This window comes from Sesamum indicum, linkage group LG4 (assembly GCF_000512975.1).
Source record: "Sesamum indicum cultivar Zhongzhi No. 13 linkage group LG4, S_indicum_v1.0, whole genome shotgun sequence".
Lineage (NCBI taxonomy): Eukaryota > Viridiplantae > Streptophyta > Magnoliopsida > Lamiales > Pedaliaceae > Sesamum > Sesamum indicum.
Genome location: NC_026148.1, coordinates 8261858 through 8278993, shown reverse-complemented (window position 1 = coordinate 8278993; position 17136 = coordinate 8261858). Strand labels below are relative to the sequence as shown.

At 39.3% G+C, this 17136-nt stretch overlaps 4 protein-coding genes across 6 annotated transcripts in view; 2 read left to right on the top strand and 2 right to left on the bottom strand.

Moving 5' to 3' along the window:
• Positions 1-2248, bottom strand: part of LOC105160218 (protein SMG9-like) — a 3583-nt gene extending 1335 nt beyond the window's left edge. The window contains exons 1-7 of one of the 2 annotated variants that reach the window (XM_020693195.1): positions 2107-2248; positions 1751-2013; positions 1538-1646; positions 1079-1194; positions 853-972; positions 592-681; positions 22-71 (exon numbers count right to left, since the gene is read on the bottom strand). In XM_020693195.1, coding sequence (XP_020548854.1) covers positions 22-71; positions 592-681; positions 853-972; positions 1079-1194; positions 1538-1646; positions 1751-1969 — 704 coding nt within the window. In that variant the 5' untranslated portion in view covers positions 1970-2013; positions 2107-2248. The remainder of the gene's footprint in view (positions 1-21; positions 72-591; positions 682-852; positions 973-1078; positions 1195-1537; positions 1647-1750; positions 2014-2106) is intronic. The other variant, XM_020693196.1, reaches the window with a different exon arrangement.
• On the top strand, positions 2400-10068 carry LOC105160219 (pentatricopeptide repeat-containing protein At5g27270). 2 transcript variants are annotated; one of them, XM_011077497.2, is made up of 10 exons: positions 2400-2978; positions 3697-5104; positions 5219-5530; positions 6276-6380; positions 6464-6551; positions 6643-6761; positions 7143-7207; positions 7529-8176; positions 9728-9812; positions 10021-10068. In XM_011077497.2, the coding sequence occupies exons 1-8, from the start codon at positions 2439-2441 to the stop codon at positions 8087-8089; spliced, it is 3198 nt and encodes a 1065-aa protein (XP_011075799.1). In that variant the 5' UTR covers positions 2400-2438; the 3' UTR covers positions 8090-8176; positions 9728-9812; positions 10021-10068. The 2 variants fall into 2 exon arrangements, with proteins under 2 accessions (XP_011075799.1, XP_020548852.1); XM_020693193.1 differs by lacking the exons at positions 7143-7207; positions 9728-9812; positions 10021-10068 and having other exon boundaries at positions 7529-7731.
• LOC105160220 (NADH dehydrogenase [ubiquinone] iron-sulfur protein 6, mitochondrial) lies at positions 8213-10253 on the top strand. The gene is made up of 3 exons (XM_011077498.2): positions 8213-8562; positions 9728-9812; positions 10021-10253. Exons 1-3 carry the CDS (start codon positions 8422-8424, stop codon positions 10128-10130), a joined length of 336 nt encoding a protein of 111 aa, XP_011075800.1. The 5' UTR covers positions 8213-8421; the 3' UTR covers positions 10131-10253.
• On the bottom strand, positions 10336-15120 carry LOC105160217 (ATPase family AAA domain-containing protein 3-B-like). The gene is made up of 8 exons (XM_011077494.2): positions 14634-15120; positions 14203-14298; positions 13304-13414; positions 12916-13225; positions 12425-12515; positions 11865-12192; positions 11496-11644; positions 10336-11111 (listed from the first exon to the last, which is right to left on the bottom strand). The coding sequence occupies exons 1-8, from the start codon at positions 14934-14936 to the stop codon at positions 10598-10600; spliced, it is 1902 nt and encodes a 633-aa protein (XP_011075796.1). The 5' UTR covers positions 14937-15120; the 3' UTR covers positions 10336-10597.

Here is a 17136-nt window from a genome sequence, read left to right as displayed (position 1 = left end):
ATAGTGGAACTTGGTAGAGGAGAAAGTGTTACAGAAGATGGATAAGGAAAGGAATGCCACAACAAATCCACCTGCTTGAGGGCAATGATGTCACAGAATTAGAGGCTGAGAATTATATTAGTGGAGAGAAAATAAGTTAATGCATCCACATAAAACCAAAACAAAAACGTTAAGACTAGCGTGGAAAATCTGTAAAAGATGCTGGTTCACAAAATGAATTAAATATGTACCTTTGCAGTAAATTTTCAAGAAAAAAAGAATACCAGAAGCCAAAAGCTCGAGAAGGCAGTCTCCTCAAGGAGGGTTATAAATAGTCAAATAATGGAGAATGAAGCATCTGAATAACAGATAGGCAAGAAACATTAAAACTGGATATGAAATAGACAAAGAGGAACCTGCGGTTACATGCATAAATTTCTAAAACTGGGTTAAACAAAGTGCTTTAAAGTCTTAATAGCTCATAAGCATAAACTAGCTCTAAATTATTAAAAAAAGAATATATAGAATAACCAAATCTAATGAAAGACCATGGCCAAAAGAATATTTTTTGCTTAAGAACATGGCAGCAATTATAAGGGAAGATATGACTACCGTCAACATCAAACGCCACATGCTAGCATCATGAATTCCCTCGGAGACCACAATGAGAATGTTACAAACAGATGCAAGCAGAACTCCAAGCTAGAATTTTTCCTTGCATAGAAAACATTACTCCATCAAGGATTTGATATGGCTTTATTAAATGCTTAGAACCATATGACATGAAACAAATCATAACATCCCAGTTTTTTGTGTCAGAAAATACAAGCATAAGCTGGAGTTATCAGGGTTATAATTTGCCTAAGTAGTTACCTGGATACTCATCATCTCGTGAGCTAGCTCTGCAGATAAGGATTCACCGCTTATTACTGAGATTGTGGATGACCCATCAGGCCTAATCATCTCTGCTAAAACTGAAGGGCTAAATACAGGCTGCAAATCATAAATAACAGGGCAAATTTGAAACTCACGAGCAACCATATTACTTCACAATAAATAGGTCATCGAAGAACTCAAGGCACCAAAAGGAGTACGCAACCTGGGTATCAAGAAGTATGATCCTTTCGGAGGAAATCCTAGGCTCAATTCCTACAGTAAAGTGCCTAGCCATTGCCTTTGTTTCCTCCGATTCCATGCCAAAAGGAGGTAGCATTCCTGTCAAAGGATTGAAATTCAGCCATCTTTCTTATTAGATTAACAATTTGCATCCCACATCTCTCCATAATATACACTATACACTCCCTTACAGAACGACAAAAGAAACTTGGAGTTCCAAACTTCCTGAGCCAATTTTATAATGTATTCAACGTTCAGGAATGATTAATCCGTAAGCATGTAATATTAACAGCTTCCACTTTACTGCCCCTTCCAAAACAAATGGTTTCCAAAATTTTCACATTCATTCCGACGTATAACTCAATGCCAAAGCGCCAAGTTCCAAACTTGGACCATCAGAAACGACTAGATTAGAGACAGAAGACATACTATACAGGCATACCAGGTGAACTGGAATCAAACCCGTAAATTTCGTTCAGAATAGTTGACTTTCCCACTCCTGGTGGACCAATTACACCCACCACGGTGAACTCAGTGTTATCCGTTAAAAACTGCACAAAATGCAAACCCAGCAAGAGAAAATCAGCGAAAATAAAGAAAACTCATCTCTCTACCAGAGTTGGTGCATGTATGAGGGGAGAAAGAGGCCACAGACAGGTAAAAATCGATCGATCTGGAAATCCCAAGAGTCTGAAAGGAGGTTGAGAGAACCAATAGATGGAAGGCGTGAGCGGAGCGCCGTGGAATCATCGTCCGGTCCGCCGCTGCCGCCGCCTCGATTGAATTTGCTGGAGGTGACAATTCCAGGCTTTGCCAACAAGATTTTGGGAGCTGGGCTTGGGTTTGAGGAGGCGCTGCCACCACTCCCAGCCATTATTTGGAGTAGAATATTGTTTCAACGATCAACTGCGTAAAGTACTACAGTAATATATAGTGTGAGCACTCTGAGATGCAGAAAAATGAAAACACAGAGTAATATGCAGTAATTTTTTTCAAGAGTAGAAGACGAACCTTAGAGCGCAGGAAACTCTGATTCAAGTGGTGAATTAAAATTTGAAAGATATCTCTCCACTCTCCACTCTCTTGATCGAGCTAATGGTTGTGGCCCACTAAGAAAAGGACGCCCTTTATTGGGATATATCCATATAAGAGATTGATCCATTATCACATTTAGGTTTGGATCGCCATTAGATATTAGCGCAAACATATGGGCTTCTTCTATGCAGCCCATGAACGACAAATTTCAGTTGAAAATGGAGCCAAATTTCACCACCACAATCACTCCCATTCAAATCCGTCTCCTTGCTCGGAGCTTTCTTCTGTAGGAAACTCCATTAACTGAAATGGAGTCCCTAAAATCCTCGTTTCTCTATTCATCCCCGTTAAACCAACCTCCCCAAACCCATAAGCTTAAAAGACCACCAGCGCCCACAATTCTCTGCTGCCTGAAACCCGACCCGTGGACCCTCAGCTCCGGCAACCCCAAAGACCTCAACAAACCAAAACCGAAATCCAAACACGCCAAGAACCCACTCTCAGACGATAACGCCCGCCGCATAATCAAAGCCAAAGCCCAGTACTTGAGCGTGTTGAGACGAAACCAAGGCTCGCGTGTGCAGACTCCCAAGTGGATCAAACGCACTCCTGAACAGATGGTGCAGTATCTGGAAGACGATAGGAATGGGCATTTGTATGGACGCCACGTTGTCGCTGCGATTAAGCGGGTGAGGAGCACTTCAGGATTGCGCGAAGGGGAATATGATATGAGAGAAGTGATGAGTTCTTTTGTTGCGAAGCTTAATTTTAGAGAGATGTGTGTGGTTCTGAAGGAACAGAGAAGTTGGCGTCAAGTTAGAGACTTCTTTGCTTGGATGAAATTGCAGGTTGTTTTTCTTTCTTATTGTACTTAGGCTATGCCGATATCAACTGAATGCTTTTTATTGGGCATGTGATAGTTTATACTTCTGTTTGGGATACAATCCAAATATTAATTCGTAGGAGTTTGAAATTTAGCTAGTTTGGGCTCAGTCTGATGCTTGTTTTCATTTTCAAACCAAGGCATAAGCTGTTAAAATAGGATGCTTGTGAAATCGAAGCCTCGAGAAAAATGGCCCATTTCAGCTCAAACTGAGTGTCAGACAATTCGGCTTACTTGGCTTCTGTAGTTGTCCTAGATATGGTTTGCACTTACTCCCTTGCTTTTTTATTCCTTTAAGAGCCAGGTGGAATGAAGTTCTCACTAGGATCATAGCTTCTTGCCTTTTCCTTTCTTTGTTACTTATTTTGGTTCTGCCTTGATCTGACATTGAAATGAATATCAGACATTGATCAGGACTCCATGATCTTTTAACCCTTCTGCATTAGTGAATTTGTGGACTGGGAAAGACCAAAGTGTATGTGTCGCACATAAGTTTTTGCTTTTCACCTTGGCACATGTTTGCTTTTTGTTCATTGTGCAAGAATATATTCTAGAGATACTGCCTTAGATGCAAAGGGCTGCTCTGTTTCAAAGATTGTTTTAGCTATCGGCTTGACCTACACAATCTTTTTTCATATATATTAGATATTAATTTGGTATAATGTAGATTTATGCCATAACAGTTAAGCTATCGGCCAAGTGTTATAGTCTACACAATTGTTCTCCGTGCATATGGCCAAGTTGGAAAAATTAAGCTCGCTGAAGAGACTTTCTTGGAGATGCTTGAAGCAGGATGTGAACCTGATGAGGTTGCTTGTGGAACCATGCTGTGTTTGTATGCCAGATGGGGCCGGCATAAGGCAATGCTTTCATTTTATTCTGCTATACAGGAGAGAGGCATAATGCCTTCAGCTTCTGTTTTCAATTTCATGCTATCATCTTTGCAGAAGGAATCACTTCATAGTGATGTTATATATGTCTGGAGGCAGATGGTTGATAAAGGGGTGGCTCCAAATAATTTTACTTACACAGTTGTCATTAGCTCATTTGTTAAAGGAGGGATGGGTGAGGAAGCTTTGAAGACATTTAATGAGATGAAGAATTTGGGTTTTGTGCCTGAAGAGTCGACTTATAGCCTTCTGATCAATTTGAGATCCAAACATGGGGACAAAGATGAAGCCATTCATCTCTATGAAGATATGAGATTGCTCGGAATAGTGCCTAGCAATTTTACGTGCGCGTCACTCCTGGCATTATACTACAGAACTGCAGATTATTCGAAAGCCTGTTCACTTTTCACTGAAATGGAGAGGTACGGTGTTATTGCAGATGAAGTAATTTATGGCCTACTGATCCGTATATATAGTAAATTGGGTCTTTATGAGGATGCACAAAAGACCTTTCTAGAAATTGAGAGGTCAGGCCAACTTAGTGATGGAAAGACATATACAACAATGGCACAAGTCCATCTCAATTTTGGGAATTTTGAGAAAGCTTTGGATATAATGGAACAAATGAAAACAAATAACATTTCATACTCAAGATTTTCCTACATTGTACTGTTGAAGTGCTATATAGTGAAGGGGGACCTTGCATCTGCAGAAGTTGCATACGAGGCTCTATCTAAGGCTGGACTTCCTGATGCCAGTTCTTGTAAAGATATGCTCAATTTGTATATGACAAATGGGTTGTATGAGAAGGCAAAATCTTTTATTGCCCAGATCAGGAAAGATCAAATTGAGCTGAATGAGGAGATTTTCATGACAGTCATGAAGGTCTATTGCAAGGAAGGCATGCTAAGGGAAGTAGAAGAACTAATAGAGGAGTTGAGTGTAAATAAAAAATTTGAGGGAGTTCCATTTGTTCAGACATTTTTCATGACTATGAACGGACAATGTAGCAGATTGCAAGAATATGAGAACTGGTTTGAGTCCTTGGACCAATCTGGAGCTGTGGCAGTTGAGCTAATGCTGACACTTTGTTTGGCAACTCGAAACGAAACAAAGATGAAAGAGAAACTTGAATTGTTGCTTAAAACCAAAATCGGCAAGTCAGTAGGCAACCGAATGATTAGCAAATTTGCCAAAGAGGGTAAGGATTTTCTCGTATCATATACTTAGTTTCATATTGAAAGTAGAATCATCCATTTGCTTATCACAATTTTGATCTGGGATTCTGTCAAGAGCCAATGTAATATCTTTGCAGGTGACGTGCTGACTACTGAATATCTTTATGAAGTAATGATGAGACTTGGTTGTGGACTAGAGGATGCTGCTAGGGCATCTATGATTACCCTATATGGGAAACAAAAGAAGCTTAAACAAGCTCGGGATGTCTTCACTGCAGTGGCTGCTTGGGCTACTGATGGGAGCGTCTTATATAGTTCAATGATTGATGCCTATATCACATGTGGTAGAGAAGAGGATGCATGCATGTTTTATAGAGAGCAGACTAAGAAAGGACACAGGTTGGGTCCTGTTGCTGTCAGCATGCTTGTGAAAGCTCTGACGGACTGTGGTAAGAGATGTTAAGTTTCCAGTGTTTCTGAATAGGTGGGACCTTTTCGTCTATTAAGGATACTTGGCCGTCTCTGTTGCAGGCTATGATAAACTTCCATTCCGACCATTCTACTCTTCAATCAACTCATGTCATTTGTAGATATAGCATACTACTAGTTGCTTATTGTTGAACCAAGTGCCTATTATTGTATGACTAGCTACGATAATCAGAACACTCACCACTTTTAAACCTTCAAAACAACCCAAGTCCTTCTTTATGACTATTTATCGGCCTCAACTTTTGGACCCCACTGCGGGGGCAGTTCTGGACATACTCAAGCTACATTGATTTCTTCTAAAATTCGAGTGTGTTTTATTCCATCCCTTTTCAACCTTATCAGTTAATGCAGGACCACAGCTGGAGAAAAGGCCTTGTTCGTTGCGAAGTTTGTTTTGTAAATTGATATTAGTTCCTGTAAATTGTTCTGGAATCTATGCCCTTTTTTTTGAGTTTTAAGTCTTCATATTGGATAAAAGAAAGTTCTTCCCTATGAAAGAATTCTAATAGGTTTTGTCTGGATCATATGAAACTTAGGTTGGATGTTTAGATAGTGAAGTGCTGAAGTCTTCCAAGCGTTTCTCGGTAGTTTTAACACTACTTGAGAATTTAAGATTAAATTCAAGGCTTTGTCCAAGTGAAGAATTGGCTTTAGGGTGGTTTAAAATGATAATTTTACTTGAATATTTGTTGCAATCATTTGCAGGTAAATATTCTGAAGCAGAGGAAGTCATTCACAATAGTTTCCATGAAAATTTTGAGCTTGATACTGTGACATACAACACTTACATAAAGGCAATGTTAGAAGCAGGTTGATATTGCCTCTCTTCTTAGTCATAGAAATTTATAGGCCATATATGATCTGGGGAATATACTGACATTTGAGTGGCCCAGGCAAACTTCGTTCTGCTGTCGGCATATATGAGCGCATGGTTTCCTTGAATGTTTCCCCATCGATTCAGACATATAACACCATGATCAGGTCAGACATTAATTTTGATTTCGAGGCAAATTTAAACTAATTGTGAAAAGAGAGATCTTTTGCATATCAATTTGATTACAATTCAATGTAGTGTTTATGGGCGAGGCCGAAACCTGGATAAAGCGGTGGAGATGTTTAACATGGCTCAGAGCACAGGGGCGTTGGATGAGAAGACATACACTAATATGATTTGTCACTATGGAAAAGCTGGTGAACTTTCTCTCTCAATAGCGATTCGTTCAGCCTGTTCAAACGCATGAATAAATTTAATGTTCTAGGGCCGTACTTAAGGGTCACTGGGACCTTATAAGTTGATTTATGGTGATATATTAAAATGGGTTGGAAATCTTTCTCTAGAGATCTGATTTTGTAACAGAATTTGTTGACAATCAGCACTTCTATCAGATTTTAGATTCTACATGCAGAAAAGAACAAGAAGTTTATAAAGACCTCACCACAACCAAATTAAGAACCAAACAAGATTGTAAAGAGCAAATGAACTGTCTCCGAGTAGTGATGCTATTCGCAGTGTAGACTGGTGGTTCAATTTTTTGCTCTACTATGCTTGATTTATTATATTTGGCTTTGCAGGCAAAGTTCGTGAAGCATCAGCCCTATTCAGTAAAATGCAGGAAGTAGGGATAAAACCTGGGCTGGTAGGTTAATGGAGACTACCAAATGAACACATGTCTGTGCATGATATTCTTCATTTGAGGTGTCGCTTTCCTGCAAAGCAAAGGGTGCTGAGTGCACCATATGTCACATGCTAATGTTTGACAAAGTGGGATAAAAATAGCTTGTACCAACTGACCATCATATACAAAATATAAGATACATTTTGGAGGAATTAGATATAAGCAGAAGAGTAGATAATAAAAACATGAAGCCTAACATCTCTTTTACATAATATGATGCTCAATGTATGCGTGCCAGAGATTTAGTTTTTGATACTTGGTTTTTGTTGTCACAATGTGCAGGTGAGCTACAACATCATGATCAATGTATTTGCTGGTGGTGGACTCTACCATGAAGCAGAAAAACTTGTGCAAAGCATGCAAAAGAATGGTTACTCACCTGATTCTCTTACCTACCTTGCCATTATTCGAGCCTATACTGGGAGCTCGAGATATTCTGAGGCAGAAAAGATGATAATGTTAATGCAGAAGGAAGGAATCTCAGAGACATGTGCTCATTTTAACCTCTTACTCTTAGCTTTTACAAAAGCAGGATTAATGGGGGAGGCCAATAGAATATACAGAGAAATATGGTCAGCTGGATTAGATCCTGATGTTGAATCCAAGCGAATAATGGTTAGAGGTTATATGGATATTGGGGATGTGGAAGGAGGAGTCTCCTTCTTTGAAAGAGAGTGCTGTGGGGTGAGGGAGGACAGGTTTATTTTGAGTGCGGCTGTTCACCTGTACAAATCAGGCGGCAAGGAAGTGGAGGCGGAAGAGCTTTTAAATTCGATCAAGAAATTGGGAGTTGTGTTCTTGAGAAATCTTAAAGTTGGATCAAGGGGAAAAAACACTTGTTGATATATTATATATTTTGGAGAAGTGGTATTCTACTACTGTACAAGAATGATGTGATGTGTGATGCGATTCTTGGAAGCAGAAACTCAGGTTGTGGATTGTTACATGCTCAAATACGATAATGATTTCTCAACACAACATTGAAACTAATAATTTCCTCAAAATTGATTTTAGGTTTTGAGAAATTGTTAGTTGTCCGACTCCAACTGCAACACCACCTTTCTATTCTTTTCTTAACAAAGGAACTGCATAATTTACCTTTGCTATTCTCTACTGTTTGCTCCTCTCTCTCTCATCAGAGATTCTACTCTGTCTACACCTTCCCCTCTTTAGCAATGGCCACATTCGCGCGAACAAATCCACTAACAATCGCCACTCACCTCATCAAATTACTAACTCGATCTTCCGATTCTCGAAGCCTCAGCGGCATCGTTAGCACTGACCTCATCACTTCTCATACCCAAAAATGGATGCAGGTATTTCATTATTTATCTCCACTGCAAGATATCCCATCTCCTAACCTAAAATTTTCAATTGTTTAACTATAGTACAACTATTATATAATGGGTTTGCCTTCCTTGTCGTTGTTCCAACTATGGAGCATACTAGGACAATTGAGATAATCATGCGGAAGGAATCAGGAAAATAACCCTATAACTTTGAGAGGTGAGGTCCTCTGTTGATTAGGAAAGTCACAAACAAGACAGACTATACTGACTGGTGAAACAGTTACGAAATTGTGAAGTGAGAGAAATCAGAGGTGTTGTGGCTATCAGCAAGCGTTTGAAGTTCCAAGAAACGAAAAATGCATCACCAATGAAAATGCAAATTCTACTATTTGAATTCGCAAACCGTGGAAAGCAAAAAATTGCTACGATGCTCCAGTAATAGCAAGTCTGGAACAGTGCCCTCTTTGAAAGCCATGGAGACCATTCCTGCAACCATCCTATAATATTCATGAGATTATTCATATTATATCATATTGACATTTATGTTTCTTGTTACCTATATGTTTCTCATTTCTGTGACCTTCTTAGATGCAAATATGTGTAAGGCATACGATTCAATTGTTGCTTTGTCTTTTGTTTGTTTCCTTCGTTATAGAACTTAATTAATGTCCTCATTTCTTTTTTGAAGATACTGGAGAGAACAAAACGTTTCATTGACTGCCCAGCTTTTCTTAGATTAATTTGGTTAACTTGAGGAGTCAATGAAGTACCAGGCCAATTAATTTGAATCATAGTCAGCTGTTTGTTAGTCTATAAGAGAAGTAATATTAACCTACGCTGTGTCTGGTCTGGCATGGAAAAATAGGTATATGCCTCTCTGAATATATGACTGACCATAATTTCAACTCAGTATGTTATCTTAGTTGCAACCATCTCTCAGGCATATGGTACTGAGACCCAGTTCTAGTGTTTATGCCTTCCTAATTGAAGTTCTTTTGAGGTGTACATATTGTCTCGTGATTTTTAATAATTCGGCTTGAGTTCTTTCATGACAGCACAAATTGTTTTCTAGTTGATGAACCATACCTATCTGCTCTGGATGTGGTGAAGCTCATCTATTATGCAGTCCTGCTTCTCTTCTTGTGGTTAATGCCTAAACTGTCATTCTAATTATTCCTCCGTGCATGTATAGGATACAAGTACAAAGTCCCCTATGGAGTTGATCAATGAAGTTCCACCTATCAAGGTAGAGGGCCGGATCTTTGCCTGTGAAGGAGGTTAGTTGAATGTGTTCTTACCAGATTCTTTTGATTTGATGGAAAGATACACCGCATAATATATCGTCAAGTACTGGTACATAATTCCGGCACTGAATTCAGCACCAACTCCAGCTGCAGCATTTGCTAGAATGTCTATTGAACTCAATTTAGAAGCTGTATTGCCACATCCATTCCCTGTTTCATAACGGTTCCCCTCTGCTTGCAGATAATAATCCTGCATTGGGGCACCCAATTGAGCTCATATGCCTTGATAAGGAGGACCCCGCTGTCTGCAAGTATTGTGGTTTGCGCTATGTGCAAGACCATCATCATTAGGTGTTGGATGAAAAGAATGGCCGTTTGGTTTTAAGCTGTAACTTTCTTACAATATACTGCAGTTTGTCTCCTTAAAATAAGGTTCATTCATATATTCTGAAAGGAAGTTGCTTGATCCGCATATAGTGGTGTCATCTATAACCATATACACTAGGCAATCTTTCAATAGACTGTCTTGAGCTGCATTTCATAGAAAGATGTAATGTTGATACTTATCTAATCTTAATTCACTTGAAAAGAGTTACTAGAGGAAATCAGTAGAACAAATAAAACGCCACTATTTCAATGTAAACTACTAATAAACATCATTGATATGGAAACTAACCAAAACCCCCTCACTCATTAGGGAAAAATATTACATGTTTTCCAGAAAGAAAAAATCTGGGCATGTAAAGGCTTGTTGGAACTTGCCCATTTGTTTAATTCATTCAGGTAAAGAATCTGTGAAGTCCTGATATCAGACTTCATTAAGAACCTTCCCCTTCAGATTCAGCAAGTTTCTTTCTTTGCTGATGCTCTGCAACTTTATAATCTACCACTTCTCGGAACAGAGTTGGATCTAGCACACAATTCTCGCTACCATATACTGCAGCTTGAACGCTTGCCATTAGCTTTGCTATCTCTCTTCCAGAAAATCCCTCAGTCTTTGCTGCAGCTTCCTTAATAATATCATCAGTCAAACCCCTGATCTCTATCTTCTTCTGCTGCTTCTGAAACAAATGTGAAAAAATGCCTGGTTTTCTTGCTCCAGCTTGTGCTATGTACTTGTCCAGATAAAGTTTCAGCAGCTTGAAGCGTTCATCTTCACCAGGCAAAGGAAATTCGAGAACTTCATCAATTCGATCCGCCACAGCTGAATCAAGATCTCCAGGTCGGTTTGTAGCAAGAGCAAGAACTATATCCTTGGACTGATCACCCGTGCGAAATAGCAGTGCATTGAGTGCACTTCTTTGCGCTTCACTCATATACGTTTTATTCCGCCTGTAATATAGAGTATGAAGATGTAACTTAGTAAATAAGATATTCATCCATAGGAACCTCTGTACAAGCAGGGCAAACTCCTCGAATTCTTCAGACAAATAATTAATCTTTTGGGTAGGTGAAAAGGAAGATAGATATCCATGTGTTCTTCTCGGAGTCAGGGTAAGATATTTAATGAGTTACAGATTCAGATAACAGCTCATTTATCACAATTTGAGTCAAGTAAGAACATTTGCCAAATTATTCATCAAAATGAAAAGAACGTTGGCCATACAGTGTCTGGTCCGCAAAGATAGCTGTATTGAATTCTGCTGTTCTATTTTGCAGGATAAATGAAGGTAAGTGCATAGAGCATATGAAAGTTTTTCAGGGAAATTTACTTACTCGCACAAGAATGCATCTGCTTCATCAATGAAAAGCAACAAACCCTTGTTGGACTTCTTAGCCCAATCAAACAATTGGTGTATCTTTGTAACAGCCTGAGAGCCCAGTGGTGCAACGTCTCCTCCTGTCATCAGTGCATAATCAAGGCCCTATAAGCAAACAGATGATATGAGATGTTCACATGGTCAGAACCCCAGGACCCTTCAAATATCAATTCTCACAGATTTGCAAGAATAACTTCCAACAACATTGTTGGATTTCCTGAATACTTCCCTCTTGGTTAATTATGAGCAATTTAATGCGTGCGATCCGAAAATTTTAACCAACTGTCAAATACTAGTTGCACAAGGAGGGGTCATGATATCTTACAGATTTTCGGGCAAGCTCCCTAGCAGCCATCGTTTTCCCCGTCCCTGGTGGCCCATAGAAAAGCATGTTTCTAAATGGTGCCTGATGAGCTTTTGTATTTGCAGTTGCATTAGCTAACTGTTCGATCCGTTTCTGAAGGGAAGGGTGTAAAATAACATCACCAAACCCATTTTGCGAGCCAGAACTTCTATTTACAGAACGTGAGACAGTGTTCATGGCACGTGAAAACAAGCCAGACCATGGGTATTTCCCTCGGGAAGATTCTCTGATGAGAGATGGTTGTCCTAAAATGCGGTCCACGTAACCCCAAATTACCCTAGCACCTTCTCTGAAATCCAAAAGGAACATTTGCATTAGGTGATACTAGTACTGAATATAGTAATAGCCATCACTTCAAATCAAGGTCAATACAAGTTTTGTAGCAGACTCGCTCTAAGGCTCAAGGGCTCGAGGACAGAGATATAACTTGCTAGCATATCATGGACATGGATGGCCCATTTAAATTAACTAAGATTGTGTACAAATCATCAACATGCTAAAATAAGTCTATGTGCCCGCACCTTGTAGTGTAGACCCCTGCTGCAAGTGCTGTTATGCCTCCCACTGCTATAACCAACTTATTTTGATCAGTTAAAATTGCTCGCAGTCCCCCTGCATATGACGGAACAGTTAAAATTTCAATAGAGTATAATGATTGGCCGCTCTGATGTATTTGCATATATGTAGAACCAACCAATTCTAGGCCTATAATTTTCAACAGATATTGGTAGTGTATATGAATTGAGGACAAATTATATCATGATTGTAACACTAAAACACTAAAAGACAATCCTTTATATCAGCAGAATAACCATACTCAAAAATCTTTATGAAATTAAGTCTATTTAGAAACTTGGCGAGATGAATAGAACATGACGGATGGAACAAAGGTCCATAGCAAACAAAAAGAATTCTCTGATATAACTGCTAAACTTGCAGATCACATTACAGCATTTGAACAGATGAACAGATAAAGTTGTTTTTCAAAAGAGAAATATTTGAGGAAAAAAACCTCCAATGTGATCAAAAGTTGTATTAATTGCAGCAACCCATTTCTCCCGCTCTGCATTTGCACGTTCAACTAGCATCCGTCTATTAACATCCTCAGCAAGCTTGGCTTCATGGGCTCTTCCCTCTGCTTCAGCCAGAGCCCTCACCCTGATAGTTTCACGTTCTATCTCAGCCTTCTCTCTTTCAGTTTGGCGACGTTGTGCTTGAATTTGTTCCTCAGTTGCTCGTCTAGCAGCCTCTTGCCTCATAGATGATTCCTCTTGCATTTTGACGAGCTCTTGATTTCTTGCTCTTTGATGTTCATTCTCTGCCTGCAAGAACTCAAGATTATACTTGCTATAATGCTAGAACTCCTGATGCACACCATATGCTTTAAAAGAATCACCTACCTGCATCCTTTTCCTTGCCAATTCATCTTCATACCGAGCCATCTGGGATTTTATTTGTGCCTGTTGCTGAGCAAGCTTTTTCTGTTCGTCATATATCACCCTCTGTTTCTCCTGCCAAATCCAAAACACCACTTTTGCATTGCTTGATATGGAAGAGAAAGGCATACTATTTGTACATGCGCAAACGATGTCATCTTTAACGAGGGTCTAGTCGGTTTAGGAGAACTCTCAATGTCTGTAAATCTTAGAATTGGGGAAAGGATTAGACCAACGTTTTTTAATGCCTCATCAAATCACATATAGTTTGGTAACAGATGTTACTTGGGATTTTCAGAAGCTAAAATAGTAAATGTACACCCAGCTACACCATTTCACGTAGATTGTTTGCTATCTAAATTCATTTCTGTTCATAAATCAAGAAACACAGCTTACATTAAACAGGAACTACCCAAATATCCATCAGCATATTCATCTCCAAACACTAACAACACAGATAATAACATCACAATCAAGGAGTACGCTTTGTAACAATGGTATGTTTCTTGATGCTAGCACCGGGGACCAGCCAACAAAGTTAGTGAGAGTGTTAGTGATTAGACCGAATGCCTTATTCCTGTTCTATAACAGTTTAGATTGAGAGAAGGCGAACAACAACAATCCAGCATCACATATAATATCTTAAAATTGAAAATCAAGTGCCGGGAGGTACAGGAGCTTTTCAAAGAGAGCCGAGCATAACAAAAACAATGATCTCGTAAAAGAAGGTGGACAATCACTCAACTACACCGGAGTTATGAACGGAGTTATGAATATGTGTTCATACTCCTACATCTACTAAATTTATTGAAACAACCAGCATCAGTCAGAACACTGAACATGGCGTGGGAAGAAAAGCTTACAGTTTCAGCTTGAGCTTGCAATGCCTTGAACTCCGCTGCTTTTGAGGTTAATTCTTGCTGCCTTGTTTCTTCTTGCTTTTTCATCACTTCAAATACCTAGAAGAAAAATGCTCCTCTAATAAATATACAGTGTGGAGATACCAAAAGAAAATTGACATGTAAACAAGAAACAAAATAGATAAACCCGAATTTCTCCACGACAAAAGAATAATGTCCCGCAATAATAACATCATCTCCATCAATCCACATATTTCCACCACAAAAATGTAAAATTTCTCTCGATAACCGGTATAATTATCCACAAACCACATGTAGCTAAACTTGGGAAGAATGGACAAAACATGCCCAAGACACATCAAGATTCAATTGTCAAGGGAAAACCAGGGATTCAAGATACAATAATACTAAAAACAACCCGTGTTTGTCAAAACCTTTTTAGCATGTGAAGAGCTACTAATCTCTCTCAAGGCCTTGGCACCCCTCTCCAATGCCTCGGGGTCGAACCCAGCAGAAGTCGTCCTGGGGTTATCATTACGCACCCGTGCCAATCCTGTTTCTGCCGGCTGAGCTGGGGGCTTAGCGGCCTCGGGGACAGGCTGCGGAATCTTGGAAGCCGCGGTGGACGAATTAGAGAATGGCGCAAAATTAAATGGGCCTTCTGCATAAGCATGATCGACACCAAAAGCTGCATAAGCTACAGCTGCTAAAATCCCGGATGCACAATTTTTAGCCATTTTTGTGAAATGAATCCAGTGAAGGGGGTGGATGAATAAGTGTTTGAAAGAATTCAGAAAAGGGAGTTCTGGTTAGGCGCCATTGGAAACGAAGGGAGGTTCGTGGAGCACAAGTTTCAGGGTTTATGTAGGGTTTGTGATGATTATTAAGGAAATGGCGGTTTTGGTTTTTTCTTTTTCTCTCTTTTTTTTTTTTAGGATCATACCCTTTCTTTATTTAATAAAAAGAGTCAAATTTATAACGAAAAGTACTAGCTCCCTAATATTATCTAAAAAATTATAAACAATGAGTACTACTTTCATATTTAGCGATCAAGAAAGCGTAATTGAGGAATCCTGCTCCCTTTGAAACAGGTGGTCAAGACCTCTAGATAGAGCTTCAATTGCAATGATGAAGAGAGCTGGGGCGAGGGGGTTGCCCTGTCTAAGTCCTCGAGTGGAGTTAAAAAATCCAATTGGTTCACAGTGAACCAACAATTCTCAATGGCATTTTTGATGAGTTGGAGGAATTTATAGTTGAAGCCCATTTTTCTGAGGATTGAATGTAGAAACTGTCAGTTGACTCTGTCATATACTTTAGACATGTCCAATTTAATAATGAGGTTATCTTTGTTGTGTCTCATACCTAGGTGATGAACCATTTCTTGTACCAATAGGATATTATCTGCAACGAGACTTCTTGGAAGAAACCCGCTCTGAGATGGAGAGACAAGATTGGTTAGGAATTGGTGCCAATTTTCTGTAGATAAGCTTGGGGAAGATCTTGTTGCTGACGTTGCATAGAGATATAGGCCTAAAGTCCGTCTAAGAAATAGGGGCCTCAATTTTGGGAATAAGAATTATAGTAGTAGCAGTGAAACTCCTGGGGAGTGGAGTTCAACTGAAAAAATCCTTGGTGGCCTCTAACAAGTCTTCAGCTATGATGTTCTAGTATCTTTGGAAGAATGCTGATGAGAAACCACCAGGCCCAGCCACATTGTCTTTGTTAATGCTGAACACCACTTCTTTGAGCTCCTGAATGGTTGGAGTGGCACACAAATGTTGAAGTGTTTTCGAGGGAATTTGAGGGAATGAGAATGGAAACTCCTGGGATTGGGTAGGGTTAAGTGGGCCTCTTAAAAGATCTTCAAAAAATTTAGCTGCTGACTTGATTTCTACAGAGTTATTGATTTCCTGTTTATTAACTGTAATTTTGTGTATTTTGGACTTGAGTCTTTTCTTCTTAAGCAGAGAGTGAAAATATTTTGTGTTTCTTTCTCCTGCTTCAAGCCATTTGCAGTTGCTTTTTTGTTTCCATAATGAGGGCCATCACCAATTCAACATTGCATCTGTTTAAGGATATCTTATTAGCATCACTAGGAATTCTGTCAAAAAGTTTCTCTGTTGCTGAAGCTATTGCTTTAGCCTGATCAATCCCGGGAAACACATTTCCAAAGGTTTCTTTGTTCTAGTTGCTGAGATGCTCTTTAAGCCTGTAGATTTTTTGTTGCAGCTTATACATTCCTCTCCCATGAATCGAGAGGTTCCAGGATTGCTCGACTGTAGTTATGAAGTTGTGGTGATGAATCCACATAGATTGAAATCTAAATGAGGAAGACCATTTTTCTTCTAACTAATTTGTAGAGATAAGTAAAGGGTGGTGGTCTGTGAGTGACCCAGGTATTATTGAAGTGTTGAGTCCATTCGCATCCTATCCAATCTCCTCCAGACTCTGCTGTTGGTCTAGGTGTATGGATCACCTTCAAAACCAACATCTATTAAATCACATTCACTAATCATATCATTAAATTCGTCTGTTGCACTCATGTTGTTAGTAGTTCCTCCCTGATTTTCTTGGGAGTGTGAGATAATGTTGAAATCTCCTCCCACTAGCCAAGGCTCTTTTTGAGTGGAGACATTGTTCAATGCTTCCCGGAGAATTCTTCTAGGTTTCCTGTAACATTTGGCATGGAATAAGGCCTTGATGGTCCTCTGATTCTATTTGGAGATCTTCTGTGTCAATATTTTCTAGGCTTTGGAATCTGTTGTAGATAGGTGTTCCTTCATATTCTTCCATTAGTGGGTTAAATTTGGGAGTCCACTTGAATTCACTCATTTGGAAATTGTCAAATTGCCACTCACCGAGTCTAGACAAATCCTCCTAATGCATTAATTGAATCAAAACCTTGCAACAATAGTCATGGATCCTCTAAGAGCTAAT

Coding starts and splice junctions, on each gene's coding strand:
- LOC105160219 (XM_011077497.2), top strand. CDS start 2,439: ATGGAGTCCCTAAAATCCTCGTTTCTCTATTCATCCCCGTTAAACCAA. Junction 5,105..5,218: donor TAGCAAATTTGCCAAAGAGG/GTAAGGATTTTC, acceptor ATATCTTTGCAG/GTGACGTGCTGACTACTGAA. Junction 5,531..6,275: donor GAAAGCTCTGACGGACTGTG/GTAAGAGATGTT, acceptor AATCATTTGCAG/GTAAATATTCTGAAGCAGAG.
- LOC105160220 (XM_011077498.2), top strand. CDS start 8,422: ATGGCCACATTCGCGCGAACAAATCCACTAACAATCGCCACTCACCTC. Junction 8,563..9,727: donor ATACCCAAAAATGGATGCAG/GTATTTCATTAT, acceptor GTGCATGTATAG/GATACAAGTACAAAGTCCCC. Junction 9,813..10,020: donor GATCTTTGCCTGTGAAGGAG/GTTAGTTGAATG, acceptor CTCTGCTTGCAG/ATAATAATCCTGCATTGGGG.
- LOC105160217 (XM_011077494.2), bottom strand. CDS start 14,936: ATGGCTAAAAATTGTGCATCCGGGATTTTAGCAGCTGTAGCTTATGCA. Junction 13,415..14,202: donor TGCAAGCTCAAGCTGAAACT/GTAAGCTTTTCT, acceptor TGGATTTGGCAG/GAGAAACAGAGGGTGATATA. Junction 11,645..11,864: donor GGGAGCTTGCCCGAAAATCT/GTAAGATATCAT, acceptor GTTTGCTTATAG/GGCCTTGATTATGCACTGAT.